General features: G+C 41.3%; 2 protein-coding genes across 10 annotated transcripts in view; one reads left to right on the forward strand and one right to left on the reverse strand.

Moving 5' to 3' along the window:
• SCEL (sciellin) overlaps window positions 1–3,740 on the reverse strand; it is a 266,901-nt gene extending 263,161 nt beyond the window's left edge. For both annotated transcript variants that reach the window (XM_064493053.1, XM_064493052.1), the window contains exon 1: window positions 3,596–3,740. The gene's annotated coding sequence lies outside the window, so the exon portion shown is untranslated. The remainder of the gene's footprint in view (window positions 1–3,595) is intronic.
• Window positions 3,741–3,842: 102 nt separating this feature from the next.
• MYCBP2 (MYC binding protein 2) overlaps window positions 3,843–13,021 on the forward strand; it is a 226,102-nt gene continuing 216,923 nt past the window's right edge. For 7 of the 8 annotated variants that reach the window (XM_031466152.2, XM_064493060.1, XM_064493061.1 and 4 more), the window contains exon 1: window positions 3,860–4,424. In XM_031466152.2, the coding sequence (XP_031322012.1) occupies window positions 4,123–4,424 (302 nt within the window). In that variant the 5' untranslated portion in view covers window positions 3,860–4,122. Of the gene's footprint in view, window positions 4,425–13,021 lie in introns of all 8 variants that reach the window. The other variant, XM_031466155.2, reaches the window with a different exon arrangement.

A 13,021-nucleotide genomic window follows, 5' to 3' on the forward strand; every position in this document is an offset into this window, starting at 1 on the left:
ATTCAATATATTATATAAAATATATTTCACTTTAAAGTGCAATAAGGTCATTTTTGTCAAGAATGCAGAATCCTGTGGCCTTTAGAAAGCCAAGATTACTGATGAGTGAAGCATTTCTTCACTCTTCAGGCTAGAGTATTTTTTTTTTCTTCCAAACTGTTCTCAGCTACTAAACTTGTTTTAAAATGCTCTCAGCTACCAAGTTTGTTTTTTATATGCTCTGATACATTATTGTACAAATATGGGAAACAAACTCAAACTCTTGACTTGACCACAACATTTTCAGCAGTCTTGATGTTTCTGATAATATACATGCTTCCTGTGTTTGTAATCTTGTGAAGCATTAGTATAATATTAACCTTTTAAAAGAAACTAACAATGTCAATCATTGTCCTCTTATATACACTTCATGGTTTCTGCCTGTTACTTACTACATCAGCGCAGATGGTTTCCTTAAAAATATGTATCCTTAAAGATATAATAGAGTACAAAAAAAGGTAAGTCTGATTAGAAAATTATATAATCTGAATTATAATTCAGAAAATTATAGTCCGAGGTTTGCAATTCCAAGTGGTAAAGAGCGACAAAATCTGCGATCATAAGGATGAAAGATGAAGCCATAGTCTTATATGGTCATAGACAGAAGAGATCCTTTTGAGAAATAAGCATATCAGTCACAGAGACTAAAAATACTATGCGCGTGTTTCACTAATAAAATGGGCAAAGTCAGGATTTGCCTTAGTTCAATGTTATCCTTTGAGGGCGCTTGTGTCCTGAACTCCTGTCTAGTCAATTCTGACACCCAATCCGCCCCAATGCTCCCTCCACTCTCCTCCACGCCTCTAGCCCTCCCTCCTAACACGAATACACACACACGCCCAGCCTGGCCAGAAGATAAAGCTAAGATGGCAGCGCGGAAAGTACAGGAGCCGCTTTCAGTGGGGCTGGAAAAACAAAAGCAAAGCCCTCTCTATATATTTTCCCTTTGCACGTTTCCTTGAATAGTAAGAATCTCCCCCAACCTCCTTCCCAACACATGGGCATTCCGTAGTAGTGCGCGCTGTACTGGCGGAAGGGGACGCTTGCTCTGCACATTTCAAGAAATCCACATCTCCACCGTTTGCAGCGGTGGTTCAGGTGACCCTCGCGACTTGCCTTGGGGGACCACCCTCCCCTTCACGTCCCCTTGACAGTGGAATCACGGGTGAGTCCAAACGCCCTTTCCTTCCCGGCATGCGCCCCATTCCCTGCCACCCCAGGGGAGACTTCCAAGGTGCCCAGCTGCGAAGGCAGTAGCCGCAGCAGTTGCAGTGACCCTGGAGCGGCACAGTGCGGAGGCAGGAAGAGGAGGAGGAGAAGAAAAATAGCTGCACTGGCTATCAATTTAGAGTAGAGCGGCTGCTACCGCTGCCGTGGAAGGAAACGCTGCCAACCGCAAGAGAAACGCCACCCTCGGATACCTAAGAGAGCATGTGTGCGACTCTGCGCACGCCTCGTTGCGCCCCTCAATGACAGTGGGTTTCTTAGGAAATTGTCCAGTTACCAGGTTTTGTGTGTACCCAGAAGGCTCAGGAAGAGGCCTGTCTGGGACTGAAGGGTACAGTAAAGACCTAAGGGAAATTAAGGAATGGGTAAGAGGGAACTCAGAGACCAGTGCTCCAGGTCAGTCTCCACTAGAAACTCTAAAGGGGCAATGACTGCACATGCCACCACCTGTACCTGAGCTGGAAATGTTTCTCTGTGCAGGCAACATTTCTTCATTCATTCAACCAGTATCTGTTTCCCTCCTGCTTAGGTCTAGAGTCTGTGCTAGGAGCTGGGAAAATAATGGGGGAACAGACACAAGAACCATTTCATTCCTTATGGAAAAGTCTAGTGTGGTTGTGTGTGTGTGTGTGTGTGTGTGTGTGTTTTACCATTTGTGAAAAGCCATGTGACAAAGTAGATGTCCTAGACACTTGAAGTCCTCCCACAATCTCCTGCAGTAGCATTTTAACCATTTTTCAGAGGCTGACACTTGCCCAAAGACAGAGTCAGGATCTAAACCCTCCTCTGTTAGAGCCTTTTGGCTACCTCTCTGGCTCTTGCAACAGTCATGAGCCCATGGAGCTGCTAAGCATTCAGGCCTTTAATTCCACTAGCCTTGAGCAGCCTCTATATCTGTGTCTTGGCTTTCACCCCAGGGTTGGGGATGCAGTGGGGGGAGGAGAGGTGCAAGGTCTGGGCAGTTTCTGTTCCACAGAGGTCTGTAACTGTGCTGAACCATCAGGACAGGAATTTTACCTAACTAATCTTGATGGATACTCCCATATGCAAGGTTCTACACTGAGGAAGACACAAAAATAAACAAGAAGCTCTGAAGGAGCTTAAATGATAGTTGAGGAAATAAAACAAGTATCAAACCTGTGCAACAGTGCTACTCACATGACTAAAATACTATGATTCCCCATGCCTGTCCTTTGTCCCTGTTTTTATTATCCCACTTTTACATATCACTTTAAAATCAAAATGACACACATTTATTATTCAAAGACCCAGATAAAGTGCACTCCTTCAGCACTCTCTCCTGCAAAACCTAGAATTAATTTACTTCCCCCTTCTTGTTCGTACTTCTCTAAACAGTAAATAGGGCTTGCTTTTTTTTTCCCCTCCTATAGAAGGACATTCAAAGAGGCACAGGCTTAGGAACCAGTAAGTATATATAGGCTATAGCCCTGGGATTATAAGACTTAAAAATGATTTTGTCATGAGGATGAGTTAAACAAACTCTTCAAATTGAGAGTTGGAAGGATAAAACTGTATAGGAACCTGGGTGCACTGGCACATGTATTTCTAGAACATTTACTTAGAAGTTAGTAGAATAGCCTGAAACAGGGGACTCAGCAAATATTACATTTTTATAGGTAACAGTGATAAGCTCTTTGGTAGATACGACATTTTCAGATGTTATATAGTCACAGTCACAATTACAGTTTCAGGTCACATTCAAGAAGTATCTTCAGTAATGTAAATCTAGACAGAAAAAGATAAGCCATTAAATGACCACTGTCCAGAGATAAGAGTGCACTCTTAGGGTGAGTGTGGAGTCAAAAAAAAAAAAAATTTAAGAAAAGTATTACTATGTGAATAGCTGAATCACTTTGCTGGACGCCAGATACTAACACAACATTGTAAATCAATTATACTTCAATTTTAAAAAAGTATTATTGCATTAAGATTTAGCTCTGATATAAATGTTGAGAACAAGAATTTAGGAAGGACTCTGACTTGTGAATACTTTCATATCTGGGAAATCTACTTTCACAGAAAAAAAATGCACTAAATTACTACCTGTCTTTTGTAAGTAAAAGCTATTTTAAACAAACCTAAATCCTAATGACAAAAATAATCCTAAATAAGATCGCCAAAGGGACTTCTAATTCGGCTGGCCTCGTCTGCCTTGGCTGAGTTCAGTCAGCACCATTCACAGTGTATCTTCCCGTTGGCAGCACACACTCTGGGGAAAGGTGGCAGGAGTGCGCAACAGATTCTCTGGCGGTGGGCACGTCGCCTTTCTTTCAGGTCCCAGTTCTCCCACCTGGAGGGAACCCAGTACCTGAAGCCGACGGGTTGTAGCTGACAGCCTCCCCAGCACTTTCCTTACTCTTCCTCAAGCTGCTGGTAAAACCCGGAGAGGTGGACTTTCCTCAGATTCCGCCCGACTCTACGGCCCCACACCCAAAGCCCTGAGGCGGAGGGAGTGGTGGCGGAGGGGGGGTGGGGAGGGAAGGGGCCGGAGTGACTGAGCATGTGCGAGGAGTGGCGCATGCCCAGTGCGGCCGACAGCTTCCCATTGCGGGTTGCTCCGGCGGTGGCAGCGGTGGCGGCGGCGGCAGCGGCGGCACCGCCTCCTCCTCACACTCCCGGGGTGGCGGGGTTAGATGAGCGGCCCCAGTAGCGGCGAGGGCGGTGCGGGAGGGAGGAGGAGGAGAAGGAGGAGGAGGTCGCTGTCTTTGTAGTCTCCCTGGTGCGGGAGCGAGAGGCCGCCGCTGGAGCCGTTGTCGTTGGAAAAGGGCTGTGTGCGCGCGCGTGTCTGCCTGCCCGGCCCTCGGGGACGAGGCGACGGTGGCGGCAGCGGCGAGGATGATGATGTGCGCAGCGACTGCCTCTCCCGCCGCCGCCTCCTCGGGGCCCGGCGGGGACGGATTCTTCCCAGCCGCCACCGTCTCTTCCTCCCCGGCGCCGGGGGCGCTGTTCATGCCGGTTCCCGAGGGCTCCTTGGCGGCCGCGGGGCTGGGGCTGGGTCTGCCGGCCGCGGACTCCCGGGGTCACTACCAGCTGCTGCTGTCAGGCCGGGCCCTGGCCGACCGCTACCGGAGGATTTACACAGCTGCGCTCAGTGACAGGGACCAGGGGGGCAGCAGCGCTGGACACCCGGCCTCCAGGTGCGTCTCCGAGTGCCTTTCCTTGCGCCACATGCCGCATGTGCCTCTGTGTGTGTGTGTGTGTGTGTGTGTGTGTGTGTGTCTTCGTATTTATTGAGCTGTCTTTAAGTAAGCGCTTGATGCTGGATGGTAGAAGCACTTATTGAGACAGGAGGGTGCGGTGGCAGCAGTTTCTGCTTTAAGTGTGTGTGACTGTCTTTGTAGGGGGCAAGAGAAGGTGGGAGAGGAGCCTGTGATGCTAGAAAAGGTGATGGTGCGGGTCGGTTATGACACGTGTATGCGTATTGTTGAAGAAAGAGGAGGGATGAGTAGAGGGTAGCGCACGAAGAGAATTTGCAAGAGTGGTGAGGGAAGTGGCGTTTCCAGTGTTTCTGCCGCAATGGTATTTGCACGTATTTCTCATTCCCCTCCTCCCACCCCCATGACATTCCATCCTCACCTTTCCGCCTCCCTTAAAAAAATCTGCCTTTCACAAAGAGGAGCAATGGTATCGGTTAAGGATAATATCATATATATAGGATGACTTTTAGATAATCAGGCTGTAGAATAAGGCGTGGGGTTTCAATTTAAAAGATTTATGCGAAGGGGATGCAGATGGAGGTTTATGTGGATGTGAAAGGTGTCTGATACAGATTTTTAGAGCTGTACTTTTGGTTCTCTAGAGATGTGGTTGCAGCTGCTCTTGTGTTCTGTTGTCCTACCGGCCATTTCCCTTCATCTTCTGTTGTATTTCCTCTGTCACTTTACTGCTTTAGAGTAGAGGGGGTTTTGTGGGGAAAGGGGGAAAGCTGAAGAACTTCAAAATGTGACAGCTGGTATAGCAATCAACTGCCACCAACTAGAAAATCTGAGTAGCGCCTAGATTCTTCCTAGGCTTGATGCACCTTCAGCTTCCTTAATGTAGATATTAAGTCACTTTCATTTTCTTTTTCTTAAAATGTGGGTGTCTTTTTTGCTAAGGGCTCTCCTATTGTTTTCCTTACCATGCCCCTACATGCCACATACCCTGAAGGATGGTGACAGACTTGTTTCACCAGCTTGGCTTTGACAGTGGTAATTGGGAGTTGGCTTCATCTTTTTTTCTTACACCTTCTTGCAATACGTAGGGAAAGCATAGTAGGATTTTGTCAAATAAGTTACAGAGTTTAATGTATTTATTGAATGTGCAGTTTGTTTGATAATAAACAGCTGCCATTTTCTCTCACTATGAAAGGGGCTAGGCTGCAAGTCGGGTATTTGTGGTTGACCAGTGTGTATTGTGGCTCTTATCCATTGAAGAGTTGTGAAGATGGAGCTTTCTTTACACTTTTTCTGGGTAAACCACTCTTCTCATTATAAAATTGTTTACAGGGTTGGGACTTGAGTAGTTTTATCATATTGATATAAATGTGTGACTACCTTTTGCTGTCTAAGCCAAAGGCCACAATGGCACACGTCTGTTCCTTGCTAATGTTTTTGAAAATAGCACAAAAACCTCAATCGACAGTTTGCTCTAATAATTAGGTGTAATTCTGAGGTGTGAGTCTAAATTATGGCACTGTAGGTACATCTTTACAAACCCCTACAGACCCCTCTCAAAGAATTAGAGTTTATTTTGTATGTTGTTTCCAGACTTGAGCAATAATTTGTGACTAGTGTATTCCTATTTTAACTTTCTACTTGTGTAATAATATAATTTCTATGTATTTAGAACTGTATAAGCAGTTTTAGAAAATTAATATAGATTAACTACATATGTAAAATCTATGAGTGATTTTTACAGTTTTTGTTCCAGTTTTGTACAAGCTGTCAAGTAAAATTAATGAAGAATTAGTTCAAGTACTATATTTCAAGAAGTAATAGTGAAAACCAGCCTTATGTTGTATAATATTGCTTTCTGGTGCTTGTTCAGAACATTATTGTTTATTATAGTTCACATTATTTTTTCTAAGTCTTGGCCTACAACTATTCTTTATTGAGGATTTGCTTAAGAATTCAGTCACAATTCTTATTAAATATGAATGGGGAGAGTGGAGCTGGGATTTAGGTTCTGAATGAATGATAAAATTACTTGTATAGGGGCATTAGTTAGAGAAGATGAAATCTTTCAGAGACAGAGAATGGAGCAAGAATAAAGGATGAAGTTCTAGTGAGAATCAAGTTTAAACATGTGACAGAAAGGAGACAGTGAAGGAAGCCAAAAAAAGAGATAAAAAAATTTAGAAGAGAATCGTGGGACAGTAGCAGTGCTGGTTCTAAGAAAGTGAATTGAAAGTCCTCAGGAGGGTTATGTGCTGAAGCAAATGAGAGCACTTTTCAGGTCACTGACTTTTGAGGAAGTGGTCAAGACGTCTATGGAAGAGAGATATGATGAGGAGTCAGTGGGATATTTGGGGGGTAATGGGGAGATTTAGGGTTGAGGGAAAGATTTGAGTATGAGAGGGTGGGAGGGAAACATTCAGTAAGCAGAGAAGGAGAAATCCAAGAAGTGAGAGAGGGGATATTTGATGGATAGAAGTCTAAGGGAGATCTCAGGGACAGATTTAACATGACATGTGGAAAAGTTAGCCATTAAAAATAATTAGGGGCTAGTCATCTTTTAGCATAGAAGAGGAGGAGGTGTATTTATAAAGACTAGGAGTTTATTAAAAACTATATCCTATTCATTTTGATGATCCCAATGTCTAGCACAATTTTTGACATCTGTTCTGTAAACATCAAGTGCCTACTGTGTGCCAGGTGCCGTTTTAGGTGCTGAATATGTAGCAGTGATCAAGACAGACAAAGTCTGTACTCTCTTTGGAACTTCTACTCTAGTGGAGAGAAATAAGCAACTGAAAATTTCAAGCAGTATAAGTAACTATGAAGGAAATAAGAGTTGGGAGGGGTATTTAGGTAGGGTGTTCAGGACAGGTCTCTTTGAAAGTTGACATTTAAGTTGAGTTATAATGATTGTAAGGCAGATCTAGAGGAGTAGTGTTTGAGGAAAATAAAGAATCTCTGAGGCAGAAACAAACTTGTGTTCAAGAAACCAAAACAAGGCGAGTATCAGTCAGTGTTGAATAAATTAATACTGTGGATTATGTTTAAGGTGTAGGTAGAAAAGTTGAGGGATAGAAGCCTAGTGGTGTCAGTGAGTTTGAGGCATTCTAGTGATTCCGAAGGGAGACTGGTTTTAAATCCTGGCTTTGCCACTTTTTAGCTGTGTGGACTTGGGTACATTATGTAACTTCTATGCCTCAGTTTTTTGTTTAAAAAAATTTTTGAGATATAATTGGCATATAATATTATATTAGTTTTAGGTGTACAACACAATCATTCCATGTTTTGAGAAATAATTATCACTTTAAGTCATGTGAACATCCATCACCACACTTAGTTGCAGTTTTTTTTTTCTTGAGGTGAGAACTTTTAAGATTTATTCTTTTAATAACTTTCAAGTATACAATCCAGTATTATTAACTGTAGTCACCATGCTGCACATTTCCCCATGACTGATTGACTTTATAACTGCAAGTTTTTATTTGTACCTTTTGATTACCTTCACCCATTTTGCCCATCTCCCACCCTCTGCCTCTGGCAACTGTCAGTGAGTTCTCAGTATCTGTGAGTTCAGTTTTTGTGTTTTGTTTTTAGATTTCACTTATAAGTGAGATTATGTGATATTTGTATTTTTCTATCTAACTTATTTCACTTAGCATAATACCCTTAAAATCCATTCCTGGTGTCACAAATGGCAAGATTTCCCCTCTTTTTTAAGGATGAGTAATGTCCCATTTTTAAAAATATATACTATATATATATATATATATATATATATATATATATTCATTCATCAGTGGACATTTATGTTGTTTCTTGGCTATTGGAAACAATATTGCAGTGAATATTGGGGTGGAGATAATCTTTTCAGGTGTTTCCGCATGTTAACTTTTCAACTTAGTGTTTTCATTTTCCTTGGGTACATTCTCAGAAGTGAAATTGCTGGTTCATATGGTAGTTCTATTTTTAATTTTCTGAGGAACTTCCATATTGTTTACATAGTGGCTTCACCGATTTACATTCCCAGCAACAGTGCACAACGGTTCCCTTTCCTCCACATCCTCACCAATACTTTTTATTTCTTGTCTTTTTGATAATAGCCATTCTAACAGTGTGAAGTGATTTTTCATTGTAATTTTGATTTGCATTATCCTGACAATTAGTGATGTTGAGCATCTTTTCATGTACATGTTGGCCGTTAATATCTCTGTTTTGGAAAAAAATGTTTACTCACATCCTCTTTCCACTTTTTTAATCAGACTTTTTTTTTGCTATTGAGGTGTATGAGTTATATATTATATATAATATATATTTTGGATATTAATCTTTTATCAATATATGATTTGCAAGTATTTACTCCCATTTGGTAGGTTGCCTTTTCATGTTTGTTGATGGTTTCCTTTGCTGTGCAGAAGCTTTTTTAGTTTGATGTAGTCCCACTTGTTTATTTTTGTTTTTGTTTATGCCTCAGGTTTCTTCTATGTATAATGGGAATAATAATACTGAGGACTGTTTTGTAGATTAAATGAATTCCTATATGTAAAGTGCGTGGCACATTAAGTGCTAATATTAATTAATTATTTCTGTAGAGAGTGAGGGGGCAGGTGGAGTTTGAGGACTAAAAGAACGCAGAGATCATGTCTTACTCTTTTATATTTGCTCTTAATGACTGTGTTGAATGTGGGAATAACTTTAATTTATTCATTGAATAAATATATTTTTATATGAATGAATCAGTTAAAGTTGGCACATTTACTTGAGGAAAGGGCTTATAAGGAAATGAATAAAGGAATGTTTGGTCAGTTCTGAGTGTGAATGGCAGTATAGCATTGATTGCATTGGGGAAGAACCATAGTACAGTGGCTAAATCTGCTCGGAGTCAGACTGCCTTAGTTCAAATTTCAGTTCTGCCTTTTTCTATCTGTCTTAAATCGGGCAAGTTAATTAGCATTTCTAGGTCTGTTTCTTTACTTGTAACCTTATAAGGTTATTGAAAGGACAGTGTGCCTGAACATGGTAAGTGCTCATTAAATGTTAGCTGCTCTTGTTGTTGGTCATGATATTAATACTATTTTTAAGATCACATATTTAAAATTCCAATCAGCATGATATTGTAAGTTTTTCCACTCAAAAGAGAAATGGGAAAAACTGCTAGTTGATTCAAGGTTGAAGTGTGCCTGGAGGTCAAAGAAAAAAAGAAAGTGAAGGTTTTTGGTGACAATGATTGACCATATGGTAAAAAGGAAAGTGATGCCAGGAGGGAACTGATAGACTGTGAGATAAAGACAGACGGGTATCTGGGTTGAAGTGGAAGAAGAACAGCGTTAGTGGAAACAATGGAGGAGTTTGTGGTTAAAATGGGAAATTACTTTCCTTCTCTAAGCTAAACTCATTTAGTTCCTTCAGCTGCTTTATCTTTCTTGTTAGAAATGCTATTTGAGCCCATCCTTCAGATGCATGGGATTTCGGCTATAAGAGGTTAAGTAGTCTATTAATCCAAAAAAGATTCTGGGATTAATAATTGGTGCTAACCACGGGCCCTGTAAAGATTTATAAGACATTTTCTACCTTGAGTTTGTTGTCTGGATTAGGGTGAAAGGTACAAAGGCAGCTACTTACAACAGTGTTAGATGAAATGACCAAGAAAGCATAGCCTGTTACGAAAAAGGGATGGCATTGTGAGCTGGTGCAAAAGTATGAGCAGGAGGTGAGAAAGCACAGTTTGTGTGTGGATAATGGTAAGAATTCCATCAGAGCTACAGTATAGGTGTTAACAAGGGACACTGATGGGAATTCATTCTGGCAATGGAGGCGTTGGTTAGAGGGTAGGGCAGCTTGAACTGCCAAATAAGAGTTAGATTTTATTCAGTGGACACAGATGGTTTTGACCTATGAAGAGACATTATTGTAGGAGTGTTTTAGGAAGTGATGTGGATTGAATTAGTTTATGTATGTCTGTATTTATGGATAGGTAGTAATTTGCTTCATATAGCTGTTACATCTGTGGAATCCTGTATAGATACATGTTAAGGCAAAAACTGTTCTTTTGGCATATTTGTAGGTAGAAATATGAAATGAATTAGCTTCCTAGCTTAAGAGGAAATCTTGCCTTTGGGCTTAAAAAGAAAATAGAAATGTTAATTTAAAAATGGTTTTCCATTTTAAGATATTTCTTTAAAAAATCAACAGTATTAGAATAGTCTCATTTTTTTATTCAAAAATATATTAAATATTCTGGTTTTGGGGGAGTGGTCAGATTAATTGAGGTTTAATTTACATATAATATAATTCACTCTTTTTAAGTGTCCATTTGAAGAGTCTTAGAACCATCACCACAGTCAAGTATAGAACATTTCCATTACTCTAAAAAGTTTCTTTAGTTAACTCCCTTTTCCTACCTGAAGCCCTTGGCCACCACAGACCAGCTTTCTCTCACTAATATTTTACCTTTTCTAGAATGTCCTATATATCAAGCTCCTTAAGAGCAGGACTCCAGATATTGTTCCTCTCTATGTCATCTATCCCTGTGTTTCCTATAAATGGAAATTAGGCTTTGAAGCTTCAGAAGGTTTCAGTTAAATATTTCTGGAAAGAACATTTTGTATATAATGCTGAGTACTGCATATTGCATCTCATCCAGAGGTTTTCAGTTTGTCTCATTGTTTAATAATACTCATTCAAATTACTTGGGTAAGATGGTATCCACTAGATCTCTTCTCTGTAAATGTATGCTTTTTCCATCTGCAATAAGCAGGTAATCATGGGTAGTAACTTCAGCACACTGTGAATATCTTCCACCTAATGGTTTTATTATCCTTTGATATTCCTTGACTGAGTCAATAATTTCATTAGGGGCTTCAAAATGATGATTTTTTTTATAATTCTGTTATTACAGAGTTTATTAGCTCACGCTCTTCTGCAAAGAAGAGTTTTCCTCCATCAACTGATGGTGAACTTAGTTCCTCCTAAGAAAGCAGGGTAAATGATTCATTCTCTCTCCTTATGAGACATATTGGTGTAATAGTCCGACAGTGGTGTGGCGGGTGCCATGGTTCACCACCACTTGTTCAGGTACAAGTTCCCCTAGCTATTGGGAATACTGGCAGCTAAAACTGATAGCAGCTGAATCCTTCTCCAGGCATTGCTCTGAGCCAACAGAGCTGCTTCCTTCAAAGTCATGCCTCTTTTCTTCGGGGTCACCCTGCATCCAATGCCTGTTCTATGAGGGGAATGTAAATGCCTGGCCTTTTGCCCTAAGGCAAGACAACTTTGAAGATCCATCCCCTCTCCAAAGCTCCCCAGAGGATTGGCTAAGGCCTTCCTGTGACTGGGTTTCAATTCAACTCCTTCCTCTGTTTAGTCTCACTTCCTTTACTTTCCCACAGCTGTTGATTTGGAGGGCATTCCTCAATACTTCGGGTGTGAAAATCTCCATTTCAGTCTGTTTCCTTGGGAATCTTACCCAAGACAGTTGTGGTGCCACAGTGGTCTGAGGAAGTAGACTTTAAAATGGGATTTTGGAGCTGGATTATCTGCTGGCTGGCTGGCAATGAGAACCCTACTACTGGTTGTAGGTGGAGCATTGATACTGATAACCCTTGTCATGCATGGCAGCTGTGCACCTGTTAAAACTTTCATTGGTGGTGAATTGGAATGAGATTCCTGTAGAAGACAATGTATTGGTGGGTACAATATCTTAGGCTTTTGAGAGGTTTAGGGAAGTTACTGTTTATAAGAACAGTGTAATCAGATGGCTGCTTGGTGAGCAACAGTTGATTGGAGAAGGACAGTAAAAGGCTGAAGATAATCGGGGACAAAATGAAAAAGTTAGGTAATTTCTTTCTTTGGTTTCATGTAAAGAAACTCATCTTCTGCAGTAGGAGGAAAACAAAAACTAAAGATTAGGCCCATGATTTAATTTCAAGGGTGGCAGAGCTCCAAGGTGGGTTGATTTCTCAGCAGGTCTGCTAGGCCAGTGCCTGTGCTGTTTAGGAAGCAATGGAACCTGGGCTCTTAAGATGGGGACATCTGGGTTGATGACCTAGAAAACCTTGAAATCCCAAATTTCCCTGAATCCTCTGGGCCTATAGAATTGGCCTTCTCCTGGCTATCAGGTAGTTGCTTGAAGATTATACTGCCCTTACTACTCCCATGTCCTCTCCTCTCTTCCGCTGTCTGTCACCAAACCAATAACTAGAACTAAGTCACAGCAAAACCTACTGGGAGATGCTAGGCATGATGAGGGAGGAAAGGGACTGCGGTGCACATGGGTACACATACACCCACTGATACACACACACGCAGAGTGATTCCCAAATTCTGCACCGAGACACCCCCAGACACCCCAGCAGATACACAAGAATACCATAGGATATTTCAGAATTTCAAAGGGAACACAGAAATGTCTGTCAGACCACTAACTTGAGGTAGTTCGCAGTTTTGACATTAGGTCATGCTGCATTCCTTTTGATGTCTTATCTTTTTGAAGTTGGATTTTTGGTAGTTGCTGTGATACAAATAAAGCACTGCACAAAAATCAGTGAGGAGCAGAAAAAGAGGCTGGCAGGTTTAATCTG

The sequence above is a fragment of the Camelus dromedarius genome, chromosome 13 (genome assembly GCF_036321535.1).
Source record: "Camelus dromedarius isolate mCamDro1 chromosome 13, mCamDro1.pat, whole genome shotgun sequence".
NCBI classification, from domain to species: Eukaryota; Metazoa; Chordata; class Mammalia; order Artiodactyla; family Camelidae; genus Camelus; species Camelus dromedarius.